We start from the raw sequence: 16,843 nt of genomic DNA, 5'->3' as shown, positions 1-16,843 counted from the left end.
CCCCTCCCCGGTGATTAATATCTGCCACCATTTTAAAACATTTAGAAAGCATACGTGTTTTTTTTTGTCATGGCTTGAAGAATAAATTCATTATTTAAAGCTGTAGATTGCTGCAGCTAATTGATTGAGTGGCAGACAGTAACACTACCTGCCAGCTTGCCGTTGGCAATCATGTTGGTGGCCACCAGCTTGATGGTGGACTGGGAGGGCCCCGACGAGGTGATGGTGGTCACGAGGCAAGCCTTGAGTGAATCGCAGTAGTAGCTGCTGTTGTCTGCGCTCGTCTCCAACAGCAACTGCACCGCCCGATCCGTCTGATGGGACAACAAAGACATCGGCGCTGTGTGAGCCCAACAGGACGCAGCAGTAAGGTGGGGAAATCACGATTATTATCCGCCCTTTCATCTGGTGCTGATGAAGGCTCGAGCTCCACCCGGGTTCGGCTCAAGCCGGCCTCGGCCTGTCTGCCCGTTGAAGGGCCGCGCCTCCAGCAAAGAGCAGGCTGATTGCAGCCTGTGATTAGAGGGAGAGTGCGGACATTGAGGGGGGGGGGGGGTCCATACCCACAGGCTGAAAAGCAAGGGGCACTTATGGTCCTTCTTGCTTGATTAGGGTGCAGAGCTCCGATATGTCCTATTTACAAGTATGGCAGCATGCATGTAGGCACAGCTGTGGAGCGTGAAGGTGCGAGTGTGTGCGAGTGTTGGAGAGTGTACAACAGAATAGAGAAAAAGTTTCTAAAAATGGCAGGATACATGTCACATGTATCTTTTGACATTCCAAGAGATACATATGATCATATGATAACTAACCGTCTTGTGGGTTGAACCCGTTTTCAGCAGGAACTCCCGTATGACGTAAAGGTAACATGCAGACATCAGCACTCACCTGACCCAGCAGGAGGAGCTGGTCGGCACATTTCTTGGTGTGTTCATAACTGGAGCGCTTCACCTCCTGCAGGTGTACCCGATCCAACTGGAACTTCTGTAAGGGCAGAAAATGTACTTTTGGGGGCTTTTTATCTACATGCTGCTGTAGTAGAGTCACTGTCATAGATTCTACATGCGTATAAAGGAGTGAGTAGGAAGTGGGTGGGGGGGGTAGATTATTGGACATTATTCAATGATAGAAATATAAGGAGTGGAGATGGAGAGTGTAATATCAAAGGCTCTAAAATATTCAGGAGCTTTCAGTGTTTGGGGTGCAAAGCTTCCCATACTTATGGCTTACTTCTCCTCATCGTTTTATTAAATGGTCCCTGATGGGAGCCTTTTTTATTTCAGCGAGCAAATGAAAAAACAGGGAAGATATTTTTGAGCATCGGTTTTCGTAGGAGGACTAGATGGGAGGAATAGTGCAAACAGGGGAGCGATAGCAGCATAGTGGGGAATTAGTTACATCAGCTTAGTGTGTGTGTGTGTTCCTGTCTAAAACTTTTTTTCACTCCATTATGATGAATTCTTCTGAACCATAGCCGTGGGCACGAATCCCTGGGAAGACACCAAATGAGTCCGTGGCCACATGCTTGGCTTCTGAGTCTTGGGTTTTTGTAATTGCAGTCAGGCTGCTACCACTGATGCTGTTTTGTGACAACAAGATCCAATTCTATCTGCAGACTGTCTGGCGGCTCTATGAAAGTCCACACTCTGTGATCCCTGGGTAGCCCCTCATTAACAGGGAGAAGTTTTACACAGACAGAATTGTGAACGAGCCATTAAAAAACAACGGGAAAACTCTCATAACAAAAAAGAGACTTTCCAATGTGACAATTAGCATCTGAAATGATTTGAGTTTTATGCTAATTCAAGCTGCAATGCTTGCTTTAAGCTGCATGACTTTTCTTAGCTGGCCACTCTGCTTTCATCCGAGATACATGGTACATGTCCCCTCTCTGCTCGGCTTTCTTGGGAATATTGATGTAGCCTTGTGGGTTAAAAAAAAAGGCCCACAGGTACCACAGAACGTCTGTCTTCATGCACGGCGGGCCAACTTTTTAATCACCATCTACAGTTTGCTTTTTCTAAACTATTCCTTTCAAGTGAACTCCACAGAAGTGTTCTTGCAGCGTATGTACTGCACACGTTAACTAGCCAACAGAAAAAAGCCATAAACCCCCCCCCCTCCTGTTTCCCTCTGGTGACATGAGGTGCACGCCTTGTTTCATCAGGGAGGTGCAGCTGCCGTGTTGACCAGCACAGAGGACGACCGATTAATGGCCATCTTCTGCAGAAACTTTCTTAGACGTTCTCCAGAACAAACCAGGTTGATGATGGAGGTTGCAGGGAAAAACAAACAAACAAACAGGAGATTTAAGCCATTGTTCATAAGAGTAATCAGCGAGACGCATTGATCCAAGCAATGACACGGCACACACTAGAGAGATTTACTTCTTGTAGTTGAGCGTGTCCCGGCATAAACTCAGTGTCTGGTAGTGGGGCGAAGCGAAAAGAATCGAGGATAGTAACCGTCCCTGCAGGGCTCCTATGGGACTTTGGTGTGTGGAATGCAGGGGTCATATATTTGTCTCTATTCTCCGAGTTCACCAGAGACAGACCAGCACCTAAACATCCTCTTTTGTTCCGCTGACCTGAAAGTAGGAGCTCTCACACAGGATGTCGTGGCAGATGTCCAGGTGGCCCTGAGGGGACGGCTGGACTCCTTCACTCCGGGCCGGACCCTCTGCGGCGGACACGCTCAGCTGACGGGCATGGGCGAACGACTGCAGGTAGTGGTACGCCACGGTCCAGAAGTTAAGATCGGACTCGTCCCCGAACAGCCTGCGGGTCACCACAGCAAAAACGAGGCGTCAGCCGAGCCCCAACTGGACGGCGTTCTCCCAGTTCTGCAGTCTGAGCCGCCATGGCGCCTTCTTCCAGTAGCTCTCTCCAAATCCTCCTGCCTTTTCTTTCCTTGTTTACTTCGCTACGCTTCATTTTAATATATCTGCACGGGCACACAGCTGTTGCTAGGTTACCTTGCTGCATTAACAATGGTGTGAAAACATGGACATGAGAGCTGCGGAGGAATCACTACTGTACGGATAGAGCAAATATGAATGCTGCCATTTAGGGAGATGCCAAAAAAAAATCATCCTCTTTCCTCAAACTACTACATCATCTTGTTCATATCTAAAAATCTATGAAATATTCTGAATATATTAATGCGGCACAAATAACATGATATTAAAATCATTATTTACACACTCATGGGGAGAAGTCCCTCCTAATCAATCCACTTATTTCCTGCTCAGTCTGAACCAGCTTGTGACACAGTGCAGCATTCAGTCTTTGTAACAGGTGGGAGAAGGTAGAAGAAACTTTTGGATGGGTTACATTATTAATAAGTTTAAAAAAAAGTCCCAGCATCATGCCACTTCCAGGGAAGCAGCTCTCGGTCTGATTTGATTTCGCCAACATAAACTGCATGTGAACACAAACTCGTGCACTGTCTGAATAACAATCCAGTTGTCATGCTGAGGTACCAGTAAGCCACCAAACTCCAACCTGTGCAGATAACAAGCATTGGGGGCTCCATGCCGGGTATTAACCCACCGTGAGACCAGGAGGCAGCGCTGCAGCAGGCTGAGCTCTGGGTCCTGGAGCACACTCTTCATATCGCTGGGGGGCCAATCAGAGACAGGGAATTAGAACACCGCCAGAGCCAATTACACGCCTCCGACACAGCAGGCCCCGTGTGCCAGTTGTGTGCCATTCCTCTCGTCAGTCAACCCACAGACGACATGCTCGTGGGGCGCGCTGTCTAAACACACATCTAAAACCACATCAACAGAAATGACACTTGGGCGACTCCCATGCATGAGGAGCACACAGACTAACATCACGCCATTCATAGAAATATTGTGTTCAAGTGTGTAATGAAAGTGTGATAACTCACTTGGACAAGGAGTTGAGCTGCTCCTGGATGAGCCCTTTTATCTCACCTTTCTCATTGTAGTCTCTAAAACAGAGGGATCAGACTCAGTCAAACGGCTCCTCCACGTCTACTGATCAAATGGAAAGCCGAGAAGCTGCTCGTTAAAAGGAGTGGATCCGAGGTGTGAGGCAATAACAGATCATTCTTTTCCAACATTTATTCCGAGGCCATGTCCTGCGAGGCGAGCGCTGCTAACATAGCTGCCTGACTTATGATTAGGCAGCCGTGTGTGTGTTTAAAAGCCAGAGGAGCTGCTTACACCCACAAATTGTCTTTCTTATTATTAAAGTCATAAATGAAATGCACAGAGGTTCGACACAGGCGGAAGGTATGGTTTACACCTTTCCTGCTCACAAGTAATCATAGTTAATAACCTAAGTCTGAACTAAACTCAGCCTGGAATCCAACGTGAAACTGTATTAAATTGGGGATCTCTATTAATAGATTTAGCCTCCGGGCGATATTGAATACTGGCCCAGGGCATCTTGAGCCTTAAAAAAAGCTTTCACTTTATTTATTTTTCTAACCTGTATGGTTAAACAAGACATGATAGATATTGGGTCTTTGAATCAGACCTTCAGCCGTGACATCATAAGAGCAGGTTGAGTTTAGTGGACACAGGTGACTTACACTTGAGTGATGTCCATGGTGAAGCTTCCTGCCCAGGGCTGCAACAGGAGGAAAGCCTTGAGAGTCAGGGCAGCCCGGGGAACCAGCAGGTAAGGGCACCACACTGGATCTAAACATCAGGGTCAGGGAGAACATAAGGTTAAACCCGGGCTGTGTAAAGGATTTAGTTTCTTCCTAAAACCTCTATGTGTAATTTTCACACTTGTTGTTGTTCCTCGGCTCACCGGTCAGGTCTTGTTCATCCATGCGGTAGCTGGCGGACTTCATGGCCATCTCCAGCACTCGGATACAGCCGTCGTCAGAGGCCAGCACCACCTTGTCTGACGTGCACCAGTCTATGTCTATGATGCGGTAGTTCACGTTGCGCCCTATCCGCATGCTGCTCACCATTTGGACCTGCGGGAGGAGGAGGGGCCAAAGAAGTTCATCCAAACTGTCCCAGAAATGCTTTTTTTTAAAGCATCTGCAACCGGTCGAGGTGGGAGACAGCGGCTGGAGCACAATTTATGCTGAGTACAACAGGACAGAGTGGAAGACTTTTTCAGAGGGTGTGCTACACAACCTCTGGATCTCTGGCTTTTTACAGGACTGTGTGGGTGTCAGCAAAGCCTCCTGCTCCTCCTCTCCTCCAGCGTTCACTCCATCTTCCTTTTCCTCTGCAGATTGTCTGAAATGTTGCGGTTGGGGAATGAAAAGTGGGCCTTGTCCTTCACCTCCACCCCGACAACATTGCTCCCGCGGGACCTTCTGGCTCCGCCCCATGCTGCTCAAAACACCATAGGATCTATCTGTGTCCACATCCATCTGCTTTTCAAGATGTATTTCTGCTGCATAGGCCAACAGATACTGTGGCTATAGATGAAGATATATAAACAAACAAGAGAAGTCCAGTCTGTGAGCAAATGATGAAGCACAAACTCAGGATTCCCAAGTGAGGGTTGTGCAGAGAGACAACGTGTTGGACATGGACAGCGTCAGTGAGGAAAGTTAAAGAGGATGAATGTCATCTATCCTGCAGTGGCTGAGCTTATTAATGGGAGTGAGGCTCAATACTGCAGCGCTTCAGTTGTCCCTGTCCACTACTATCAGCCTGCAGGCCGTTGCCGTCATTCATTTCATCCGAGTTGTGTGGTCAGGCGATGCTGGTAGGGAATTTATAGTGTGCTACAAAAAGTGCCAAAAGTCTGTTGCGTGGAGCCTCACCTCTTTGGTGTCCCACACCTCCGCTCCATCGGTGTACATCACCAGCAGCTTTTGGTTGCCCTTTCCCGGGGCGAAGCGGATCTTCTTCACCCAGCCACGGTGCGTTGGGATCCCCCTGAAAGCATCAACCGCAACCATCAATCTATGAAACCCTACAGAGCACGTCTGGATGGGGGGGGGTTTGGAGAATACTATGAGTGCAGTGTGGGGAGAAAAGAGCCACTGCTACCTGGACAAACGAGCTTTGAGGTCCCAGAAGTTGAGATTGCCGTCCACATCTCCGAGCACCAGCGTGTCGCCTTTCCAGGCGATGCATGCGATACTACCCATACTGCCCTGCAACGCAGGAGGATTGCACATATTCACAGGGAGGAAAAATAAGGACGGGCAGCTTCGTGCAAAATAACCTTTTTTTTTAAATCATATTTTGCTTTTACCCTATCCTAACAGTAGTACCTTAGACAGATATGTGTCATCTGACCCATTTTAGTACTCAAAACGGTATTTAAAAGATTGCGAACGTCAATCAAAATGAATCAAGATTCAGCAGACAATCGGTCTTGTATGTTATACTGACATTGTAGTGGGAGTTTAAGTTATAAACTGCAGCTTTTCAAAATCTAAACCCCTTTCTTGATCATTTTGAGAGTTGATTTTACTATCTTGGCTGTGAGGATTCTTTTTCTATTACTTGCTACCATAAGCTTTCAATGACCCAGCCTCCACATGAGTACAGACATAAAAGCAACCATGATGAGACATTAACAAGCTCCCCTATAATACAGCCGACCTACTATAAAAATGTCCGTCTCTGGCTGAGTGGTAAACGACGCCTGAGGTAAGGTGAGGCTGCTGCACCAGACGGAGGCGCTGATGTGAAAACATTAGCTTTTCATTCAGCTAACCTTAAGTTGCACCCAGTGAATTCCTCTTCCTCCATAGAATGTTTCGCTCACCTGCTCACTTTTTTTTTAGAGAGCTGTTCATCCTGAAAGGACTGTAATACCTTTAAGTAGGCAAGTGGTTGAACAATAAACTCGGATGAGGCTTTTAAATCAGCAGGTAAAAAACGGTGTCTGTGAGCTGCTGATGGATGCAAGGAGTGAGCGGCCAAAACACAGCCTGTCAAACAATCCCATCAGCTCAGAAAGAGGGACTTCCACGAGCAATTATGGCCTATCAAATGAAAAGAAAGGGAGAAATGACTGCAATATGCCATGAAAGCGTGCGGTGTCTATTACTGGATGTGACAAGACACTATCGACTCCGTAGCATGACGCAGCACGACTCAACCCCAAGTCACACCAAGATAATGAGTCCAAGGAAGTTCCCAGAGGTTTTCTTAAGGACATCTCAAACTCTTGGGGAGCGAAGCACCTTTTTTGTGTCAACAATCGTAGCGCTCTTCGTTAGTGGGGATGGGCAGACTAAAAACACATCCTGCAGATATCATTTCACCAGTAAATCCTGTGTTCAGTAATAGCTGGCAGTCACAGCGAATGAATTGGTTTTTTTAGAATTATCATGAGAGGCTTTGCAGGCAGCCAGTTTCAGGGTCAGTACAAAACGCAATCTGCTAACGGGACGATGAAACGCACGAGATCACACACATTCGCCATATTTTCACATCCAGATCTTTGTGTTCAGAAAGGAGGGAGGAAACGAAATACAAAATTCCCTGGGTAAGAGATGAGAAGCGAGTAGGACTGGCTTTGAGCGGGGCTCTGTGAGGATGACCTAGAAGTAGTTGAGGAGCGTTTGAAGTAAGAAGGGACTCACATCAGGGGGAATACGTGCACCGTCTTTGACTGTGTTGCCCTCTACGGTGATGTGGTAGACCTGCCCGTCGGTGTCAGTGAATACAAAATGCTCCCTGGCAGAGATGGCTTGTCTGGTCTCCGACTTGCTCTCAGCATCCTGCAGTAGGCTGTGGCAGAGAAACGTGTAAGTGGATTCAGCGGGAAATGACTCCAATCACTCCCAACCAGGAGCAGGGCAGGCATTGTAGAGACAGAAGTCATGAAAAAAATACTTTCTGTAATGAAACAATAACATCCACACTTTTTTTATGTGTTGTGATTGGTTGTGTGAAAACTATTTACTAATAGACAAGACGGTACCTTGATGTTGGCCTATGGATAAGTTGTCAAAATACAGCTAAAAGTACCAAATAGGTCATCGTAAAACAATAAAGGATAAAGATATATTCCAATAATTATATAGACTCTACTTTTAGATAGGACTTTTATTCCTTATCCCCAGCTCAGTCCCCCCCCCCCCCCCCCATCCTGACGCTTCCCAGAACTAAATTGTGAACTTAGTGCTGACCTGATGACCGAAGACTCAACATTACTCTGCTCTGCGTCTGACACCGTCTGTCGAGCTATGGCCTCCCTCGCTGCCATCTGCTTCTTCTTCAGACTCTTCAGGTTGTGGGACGGGGACCACTCCTGTAAGCACACGCGCGCACACACACACACACACACACACACACACACACACACACACACACACACACACACAAACCAGACACAAACACATTTGCTGCCATCAGGGTGCAACCGATGCAGAAGGAACAGGAAGTGATCAATCTTTCAAATGGCCATCCCCCAGCATCAGAGACTATTGACAAAAAGGAAAGCGGCCAGTATCGCAGCAGTGTGTTCAGAGTAAATATTTGTCTCGATGCGGTTGTCATTTTCAATGAGCAACCTCGCACATGTATTTTGTATCTTCAGTAAGTGTTGTATGGTTTTTTATGCGTGTCGGTAGTAGCTCAGAATCAAAGGCTGTGTACACTTGTCAGTACCAATGCAGTGACAGTGGGGAAGTTCTTAGCCATCTCCCGGAGAAGTGTACCAGTCCTGGTGTCCCACAGCTCCAGGGGTTTGTCTCTGAACACCACCACCAGGTACTGTCTGAGGATGGACATCCCACAAAAACACACAGCTCAATACACACAGTACTGCACTACGAGCCTTCTTCAAGTTTTGTATTGTTTAAAAAACGCTGTCCCAAATTCAAGAAACAACACATGAGTATAAACAAACTATCTTGCACACATATATGAGTGAAAGGGAGTTTTGTCACTTACGAATACAGAATAGTAAGAGCTGTCACTTATAAATACAGAATAGTAACTATAGTAATAGTTGTCACTTTGCACCATATTTGGAATTTACCCACAAGCTTGACTCTCAAAGTATCTATCTATTGGATATACGAAGGACTGCTTTCTCAGAAAATGTGAGGGGAATGTTAATGCCATTGCATTATCTATTAAAAAATTGAACAATGATGAACACAGGAATTTTAAAAATGACGATCCAAACCACTTTGTAAAAGTTTTGGGAAAAAATAGAGAAATAAGCAAGGACTTAATGCTAGATCAGTGCCATTCTAGACTTTCTCAGTTGAGATTTAAATCTGTGTATTATAACACCTGATGCAAATTGGAATTGCTAATTTCAGCGACAGAAAGAGCGAGAAAGAGGGGGGGTGGGGGGGGAGGCTTCGGGCAGGTGATAAGAAGGAAAGTGTCTGGGTGTGTATTGTTCGTATGTAAATGCAGAGATTGTGTGTGTCTCTCTCGGGTAAAAGCACTAGAAAGCAAGGTGTTTCTGGCATTTGGTTCTTGCCAGTGGTGGTGGAGAGCGGGCAACTAACTTGAGATGAGACACTTTAATCATCTCGATGGGGGGCTCGTCGTTTCCTCGCTCGCCTCTGAATGCAAAGCATCTTCCTGGAAAACACAACAGAGAGACAGAGACCAGGAGAGACAGACATGAACGTTAGCGTGTGAGGAATGGGTAACTAGCTGGAAGGCAGGAGACGGTTTCCTACGTCTTCTTCTCACTGATTGAACTCCTTCCCCTTTAGTGCCGGGCGTCCTGGTTTCATCTCCTTCGCCGAGCGAGAACAGAGCAATCCGCTACAATCGCCGCTTTCTATTCGCACACCGTGTGTTCCAGCTACGATAGCGGCCCATTATGCAGCTCATCAAGGTGCCTCATCGAACATAACAAGGACACCCCTGTGTCCCGTTAGGGAATGTGTCATATGTACAAGTGACACGGCAGTCTGCGGCTGTTTGGGTGGGGTCGGGGTGACCTCAAAGGTTCAGTTGGCGTTAACCAGAGAGAACGGGACAGCTGAGCCCATCCGCACCCATCATTTCCTCTTCGGGGGCCATTATCTACAAGTGTCGAATTTGAATCCTCAAGAGACAGACGCACACACACACACACACACACACACACAGAGCCAAATTTAGCTTGATCTGCTGTGTGCAAAGGGAGGCGGGACGGCCATTCTAGCTGGCACAGCAAAGTCCCACTCATTCCTTTTGAAAGACGTGTTGGGGCCGGATCAGAGCTGACCAGGAATGTACAAGTAATATTGGTGCAACAACACGTAATTATCATCTCTGCAACGTATGTTAGTTCACTTCCCCCATCTACTGCAGCCCACTGAAGATACACCCACAGCCGCTGTCAAGACCGGCTCTCGTCACAGCACAGGACGACCAGTCTCACACTGGAGGGCATAGCAAGTTTCTTCACCTTGTTACCGTGGTGCTATGCTAAGCTAACCCCACCACAGGCCTGTTGTGTACCAAACTCACACTGATGTACAGCTGTGTTCCACCCTCTGGAATTGTGACTTGGAGATGATCAAATGTGGGTAGTTTAGTGTTTAATATACAATGAACAATTAAATACAGTTTCTAGTGAAAACTCATTACTTGTATGATTTTGTCATTAAAAAAAAAACCTGATTGTGATTAATACATTTTAAAATGTGTGATTGATTAGTTCATTTTTTCTATTGACAATCCTAGTAAAATACATACAGGGGTTAATATTTGTGTGTGTGTGTGTGTGTGTGGCCTCTCACCAGTAGGAAGGTCAACGTGCTGCAGTTCATTTCGCACAAGGCCCATGTTGTTGGGAGCAGAAGTCGCAAAAGATAAGAAACTGGTAAGACTGACCCATTCAATCCCTCTGTGGAATAAGCACACAAATACTAAGATTAGTTAAAATTATAATGCTGCTATCTATTACACTTAGACTAGCTGTCAAATATTGCTCCACTACACCTAAAACTTCATCAAAATCCATTGGGAAGGAAAAAGAAAATCAAGCCAGAGATTTGAATATTTTTGCAAAGTGGGCACAGCTGAAGGAGCAAAACTACCTAGTAATGAGATGGTAAATAGCCACATGACTAATTAGTCTACTTCCCCACTAAATGTAAATGAGATGCTAAATAGACAGGCCACTTTTGGCGTGGCGGCGGTCGGGCAACGGATTCATTTCCATAAAGCACCTCTGCTATCTCCACCACAGTGCGCTCACAGCTTTGATCTGGATTCTGGGAGTCACAGCCGGCTCATTCCAAGCAGGTGTTTTCCACCCCGATGGGATGGCATTACTTTGATGTGCGGTTGGGATACTCATTTACTTTGTTTGCTTTATCTTTGATGGACACGTGTGACACATTTGATACACAGTGTGTGGGCACAAGCAGGGCTCGTGATGGGGACAGAGGTGTCCCATCCCAGTGTGGACTCGCAGAGACAAACCAGGCAGACAATACCAATGCTGGTCACTCACTTTAATCCACACACACACACACACACACACACACACACACACACACACACACACACACACACACACACACACACACACACACACACACACACACACACACACACACACACACACACACACACACACACACACACACACACACACACACACACACACACACACACGCTGCACAGCCTTCAGGAGACGTGTGTGGACACCTTAAAGAGAGCCGGGCTTTGTTTCAATGGATGCCGCTTGCTCCCAATCTTTTAACTGCAATGATTGATTCAACCTTGTGATTAATTACTCCTGCTGAAATAGTTTTGCTGCCCATCAGAGACGACTAACTAATGAAGCCCAGAGTGCTCGTTGTTGACGTTAGGCTATTGCATTGTGGGGGTTTCATGAGGCGGTCTTTTCCGCGTGGTCCGGCGTGCGGACCATGATTAATAAGATAACATTTTGCAGGAGCATAGCAGGACGAGGCGATGTTTAACACAACCATTTAAACAGAGCTCATTTACATGGCGTAACTCTGCAATGCCCCCTGAGTTTTGTCCCTTTTTTGTCTATGAAAATGAAATTGGGCTAATAATCCTGCACCGTCCAGCAGTCAAGGGGACTAGTGAGATGTTGGTTGTAACAACTTCCTGTTTCGTGGCAAAAGGTGCCTTTTTATTTTCATTCTATGGCTTTTTGCACGTTTCTTTTTTAGAAAGTCCTTAAATAGAACTGACGTATTTGGTAGACGATCCGATTAAATCTGCATGAGAAGTTTTGTTCCAGTGCTTTAAATGAAAAAGGTGAAAACGGCCTAAAATAACTTTGAGACTTTTATGTATATCTATTTTTATGCGATAATGTATTATCTGGGAAACTTTAGGGCCCCTCATTGATCCCTTTAATAATCATTCTAAAATACTTTTTGTGAGTGCAAAGATGTTCTTTTCACAATCCAGCTGCTGTCATGACAACAGAGAAACAGAAAATAAATAACAGTCGACGGTTTCAAGCTACCACGTATCTAACAGAATATATTTCTTTTTAACAGCTTCAATACGCATCTGGTACTAATGTAATGTAATGTATGGGAGAGTTGTACAGCTCTTAAACGTGTCGTCATCAACCGCACAGAAAAGTAAACCTTCCTAATTAGGACTTCTGCTTTCCCCATAACGGCCTTTTGATATTTTATTGACAGCCACATTAATAGGATACTTAGACTGGAATGGAATGAGGGGATGGTTTGGTGAACAAGCATTAAAAGGAATATTTCAATTTCCACCATACAAACATGAAGTAATTCATTCCAAGTAGCAATCTAATAGCATATCTATAAACAGCATACATTTCACCCAGAAATCAAGAGGCCTTTTTCCTTGCTGACATTTTGGCTTAATGAGATTGATTTTCGGATATTGAAGTCTGGACAGAAAAACACGTCATAAGAGCCAATGTAGAGGCGTCTGGGCCATCAAGATCAGATTCATGTGTAAGTGCTGATCCTATATGCTTACATTGGGAAAGAGACGTCTGCATCTTGCTAATTATTTTTTAAATCAATCAACATTCAAGTACTAACGCTTGAATTAAGCAATATTCAAATGATTAGCCTTGAGTAGATTTGCAACATTGGACAACCCAAATGTCACACACAGAGTTGTTGTGATTTATATGGTATGCAAAGCTGATCCCTTTTTAAAAATGCATCTAAGCGCTCTGTAGTTTGTGGTGACAGGGTCCTTCTGTTACCTTCACCACTTTACATCTCGGGTTACACACTTAGAAAAGAATAAGCATTTTCTCCCCGATTTAATTAGCCTATAACAGCAATGCAACTGCTATCTTAGCATTTGCACACTTGGATGTCAAAAAGATTATAGCTTTATGGTAAGCTCAGGGACACAGGAGCAAACAAGGTACACACACTATGTTACTGCCAATGGCCTCTGAGAACTCTAAAGAGCCTGAAAACAAATGAAGTGGGAGTGATCTGCCTGGTTGTACACATAACTACACAGGAACTTACCTGACTTCACAAGAGTGCACACTCAGTTCTTTGTGGAGAAGCCCACTGGTCAGGTTGTAGACCAGTACAGAGCCATTGCTGGTGCCTGAGAAGAAGACACAAGAGAAGAGCAGTGTGTGATCATCACAGAAGGCCACGTGGTGCACAGTCCCGTTACCTAACAGCGTCTCCTCTCTCCCTGCAGTGGAGACGGCGTGACAGGAGAATGCTTCCATCACTGCGGTGGGTGTGGAGTAAGGCGCCACGTTCACACCGCGTGTCACTGAGCTCACAGCCTAAGCACATGAACCGTTTCCTCTGCAGCTACCTGCTTCCCCAAACTCTGATTAAATACCCCCCCCGGTGACATTTGACGAGGTTTGACTAATGACACAACTTCTTTTTGGTGTTTGCCGATTGGGGTAAAACGCAAAAGTATAAAAAGATTCAGCAACAAGGGAGAATGTTGAACAAGGCAAGGCTCCAAAGGACCAACGGAGCAAAAGGCACTGTGAGTGCACTTCTATATAGCGTTGATTATTTGTATAATGGACACTTATTTTTCCATCAAACAAGTAATAAAAAGCACTTATCTGCACTTTCAAACTTGCTTGCTTTTTTTACATTAGTGGAGAAAACACGCTGCTGTAAAAAGCACAACAAAATTGAGGTTAGAGCCTATGCAGGGAAGCTGAAAGGTGCAGTAATTAAAATAATTACTCAATTCTGGAAGCATTGCAAAATACCACAACAACTCTACAGCAGCCGTGAAAGCAAATAAAAATTCCATCGTCACGATGCTTTGATCGTGTTTAACAGGGGCCGACATTCTTGTTTTTCATGTTCACTGTGAACACACACAGGTACGGGAGCTAATTTACTCCTATGAGTGGGAGGGCACCTGGTTTGATGTGAAAAGGACTGCTCATTCTGTACCACATGCTGACACAACATCTGGAGGTGGGGATGGGCAGTGCCACAGACTGTGTGTGTGTGTGTGTGTGTGTGTGTGTGTGTGCAGCTGGTAGATGTCAGGCATGCAGGACGTAGGTGTATGAGATAAACATAGAGCCTCCTGTCCCTGATTGCCTCACAGGAAACACGTGGGCCTACTATAAACATGGTGATCAATATGCTGACTCTCCGTATGGTCTGGTCAGGTGTGAAATGGAAAATCGTTGAATGCAAATTGAACCATTTGTGCTGTTTTGAAGAAGAAAAAAAAATCACCCCTTCACTTTCTTTTTTCTTTCTTGTTAAAACTAATGCAAAGACAGAAAACCAGCAGAAATGGCTAAGCTGGCCTCGGGTCCACCAGTCAGTGAAAAGACAGTGAGCCTTGTACCTCTCAGCAATAGAGCGGTCAGGTCCTGGCTACTCCGACCCCCGCGGTGCTTTCACACCATCAGCAGGTAGAGCTCATCTCTTGCTTTATTGGCACCTGGTGAAAGGTGTAACGACTTGATGAGTCCCCGAGTTTAACTGAGCTACACATTAGGGACAAACCCAAAGCAGACCTGAACCGAGGCTCTGGATTCAATGATCAGGTGTGTTCTTCTGGGTAAACAACAAAGGCGACGCAAGCTGACCGTCATTATAGTATATTATCATGGTACGTGACATTTGTGATGATTTCACAATGTGTTGTATTGTTTGAAGCCTCCAAATGTGTCAGTTTTCCATGTAACTTGTTGCATTATTGTATATTTAATTTCCATCCTTGATAACGCAAAAAGGTTTTTGGAAATGAAATACAGTACCCTGAAGATACTATTTTAAACATACCTTCTAGCAGGTATCTGCCATCCTCTTAATACCCAAATATAATATCATTTTTCATTCCCCCATGTTTACTATTCGCAAAGCTCACATAAAGGGGAACAAAAAGCACAATTTGATAATTCAGAAGGAGAAGGTTTGACTTTGAAAATTGACCTGAAAATGAGGTGCAAAGTAAATTGCCTCGTTCTAGTTTCATGCTCATTGGGAGCCAGCTGGGACAAGCCCCCCCCCCCCCCCCACCATCTGTAGCGTAGTGGGCTCTTACTGCCCTCTGCATTCACAACCCACAAGGGATTGAAGAAAAAAAAGAAGTGTCTCTTTGAAAGAAGGGTGATTGTTGTTGTTGTTGTTGTTGTTGTCTGTTTTGTTAGGGTTAGTTTTTGTTCCGTGGACCCACACTTTACTTAAAACAAAACATGTCTAAGATGGAGATTTTAAGTAATGGATGGCCTCAGGCCTTGGAGGTCTCTTAGTCATTCAGTAATAATTTTTAGTGAATTTAAGAGGTCTCTGCGTCCCACCGTTGTGTCAAAGTGACACGAGGAGAACGAGTACAAACGGTTAGAAGACGTGCAAGGACCACGGTGTTATTATTCTTCTGCTTGTCTGCGGGTGGCGGCGGATCTTTAGGATGGGATTTATATCTGCGGGCTGTCAGGGAGATGGAACGCCGCCCATTCTTCAGCTCGACAACTAACCTGAAGGTTTGCTAGGCACAGAACAGCAGCGCGCCTCACCCGTCACAAGTATGCACACACAGAGAGATGTAGAGATAGACACACACACACAAATGACTCAATCTAGCTATTAATTTGTCATTCAAATTGAAACTTTCATAATGCTATGCATCATTACTGTGCAGAGGACAGGAGAGCTTCTGAAGCAAATGGCTTTGCTAATCTAAAAGTCAGATTGGGTGGACGGTTACTTACAGACGGTCTTAAGGAGGCAACTTAAAAAAAACTGTTTACTTGTTACACTCTGCATACTTTTATCAAAATGTTTTTCAAACTGAAAGGTGAGAATTTGCTACGAGTCAAAAGGGCTTAACGGGTGAGTAGGCAAGTTTTTGCGCAATCTCAACAGCTTACATTAATGGCACGTCAAAGAGAATAATAAAACATTAAAAGACATTTTAATTAAAACCTACATTCACAGGCCACATCATTTGTTCACCGTGACCGAGTGTGTGAATTGATATATTTAATAACGCTCTGAGGTAATGGCCTGCTTGGCTCGATGCTTGCCTTCACATCAGTAGCTGGTGATTTTGTGTCCTGTGATGAAGCAAAGATTCAGCGCTCGCTCCGCTCTGTTTACTCTTTCCAGTGCAGCAGTAAAATCATCCCGCTCTGTGCCCTCAAAAGCACTCCTCGCTCACTGGATGCTCTGATGGGCAACGTGTCAGTAATCAAACCACATATCAAACCATCAGTGGGGGCTGGCAGAGACGGCACGAGGCAGAGGACACACGCGACAGAATAAACCCAACCGAGCAGGACTGAGAAAGCGTGACGTCACCTAAAACACACTTTGCTGTTGAGTGTGTCAAATGTGCGCTTTTGGCAGGTGGAGAACCTGAAGCCGAGTGAATGGAGAGATGGCATCTTCATCTCCATGGAGAACAACACTGGGTCATTCCCACAACAACATCTGGATGAATGAATAGCGCTGCAGATAAGGGCACACATAT

At 45.3% G+C, this 16,843-nt stretch overlaps 1 protein-coding gene across 1 annotated transcript in view; it reads right to left on the bottom strand.

Annotated features, from left to right (window-relative positions):
- The window catches only part of wdr11 (WD repeat domain 11), a 33,957-nt gene that overhangs the window by 3,631 nt on the left and 13,483 nt on the right, over positions 1-16,843 (bottom strand). The window contains exons 11-25 of the mRNA XM_037465595.2: positions 13,390-13,474; positions 10,663-10,769; positions 9,433-9,508; positions 8,576-8,684; positions 8,095-8,216; positions 7,546-7,693; positions 5,996-6,102; positions 5,767-5,881; positions 4,788-4,959; positions 4,564-4,672; positions 3,895-3,957; positions 3,552-3,617; positions 2,588-2,777; positions 889-984; positions 149-314 (exon numbers count right to left, since the gene is read on the bottom strand). Of these exons, the coding sequence (XP_037321492.2) occupies positions 149-314; positions 889-984; positions 2,588-2,777; positions 3,552-3,617; positions 3,895-3,957; positions 4,564-4,672; positions 4,788-4,959; positions 5,767-5,881; positions 5,996-6,102; positions 7,546-7,693; positions 8,095-8,216; positions 8,576-8,684; positions 9,433-9,508; positions 10,663-10,769; positions 13,390-13,474 (1,731 nt within the window). The remainder of the gene's footprint in view (positions 1-148; positions 315-888; positions 985-2,587; positions 2,778-3,551; positions 3,618-3,894; positions 3,958-4,563; positions 4,673-4,787; positions 4,960-5,766; positions 5,882-5,995; positions 6,103-7,545; positions 7,694-8,094; positions 8,217-8,575; positions 8,685-9,432; positions 9,509-10,662; positions 10,770-13,389; positions 13,475-16,843) is intronic.

Source organism: Pungitius pungitius, chromosome 13 (genome assembly GCF_949316345.1).
Source record: "Pungitius pungitius chromosome 13, fPunPun2.1, whole genome shotgun sequence".
NCBI lineage: Eukaryota > Metazoa > Chordata > Actinopteri > Perciformes > Gasterosteidae > Pungitius > Pungitius pungitius.
This window is presented reverse-complemented; position numbering and strand designations above follow the sequence as displayed.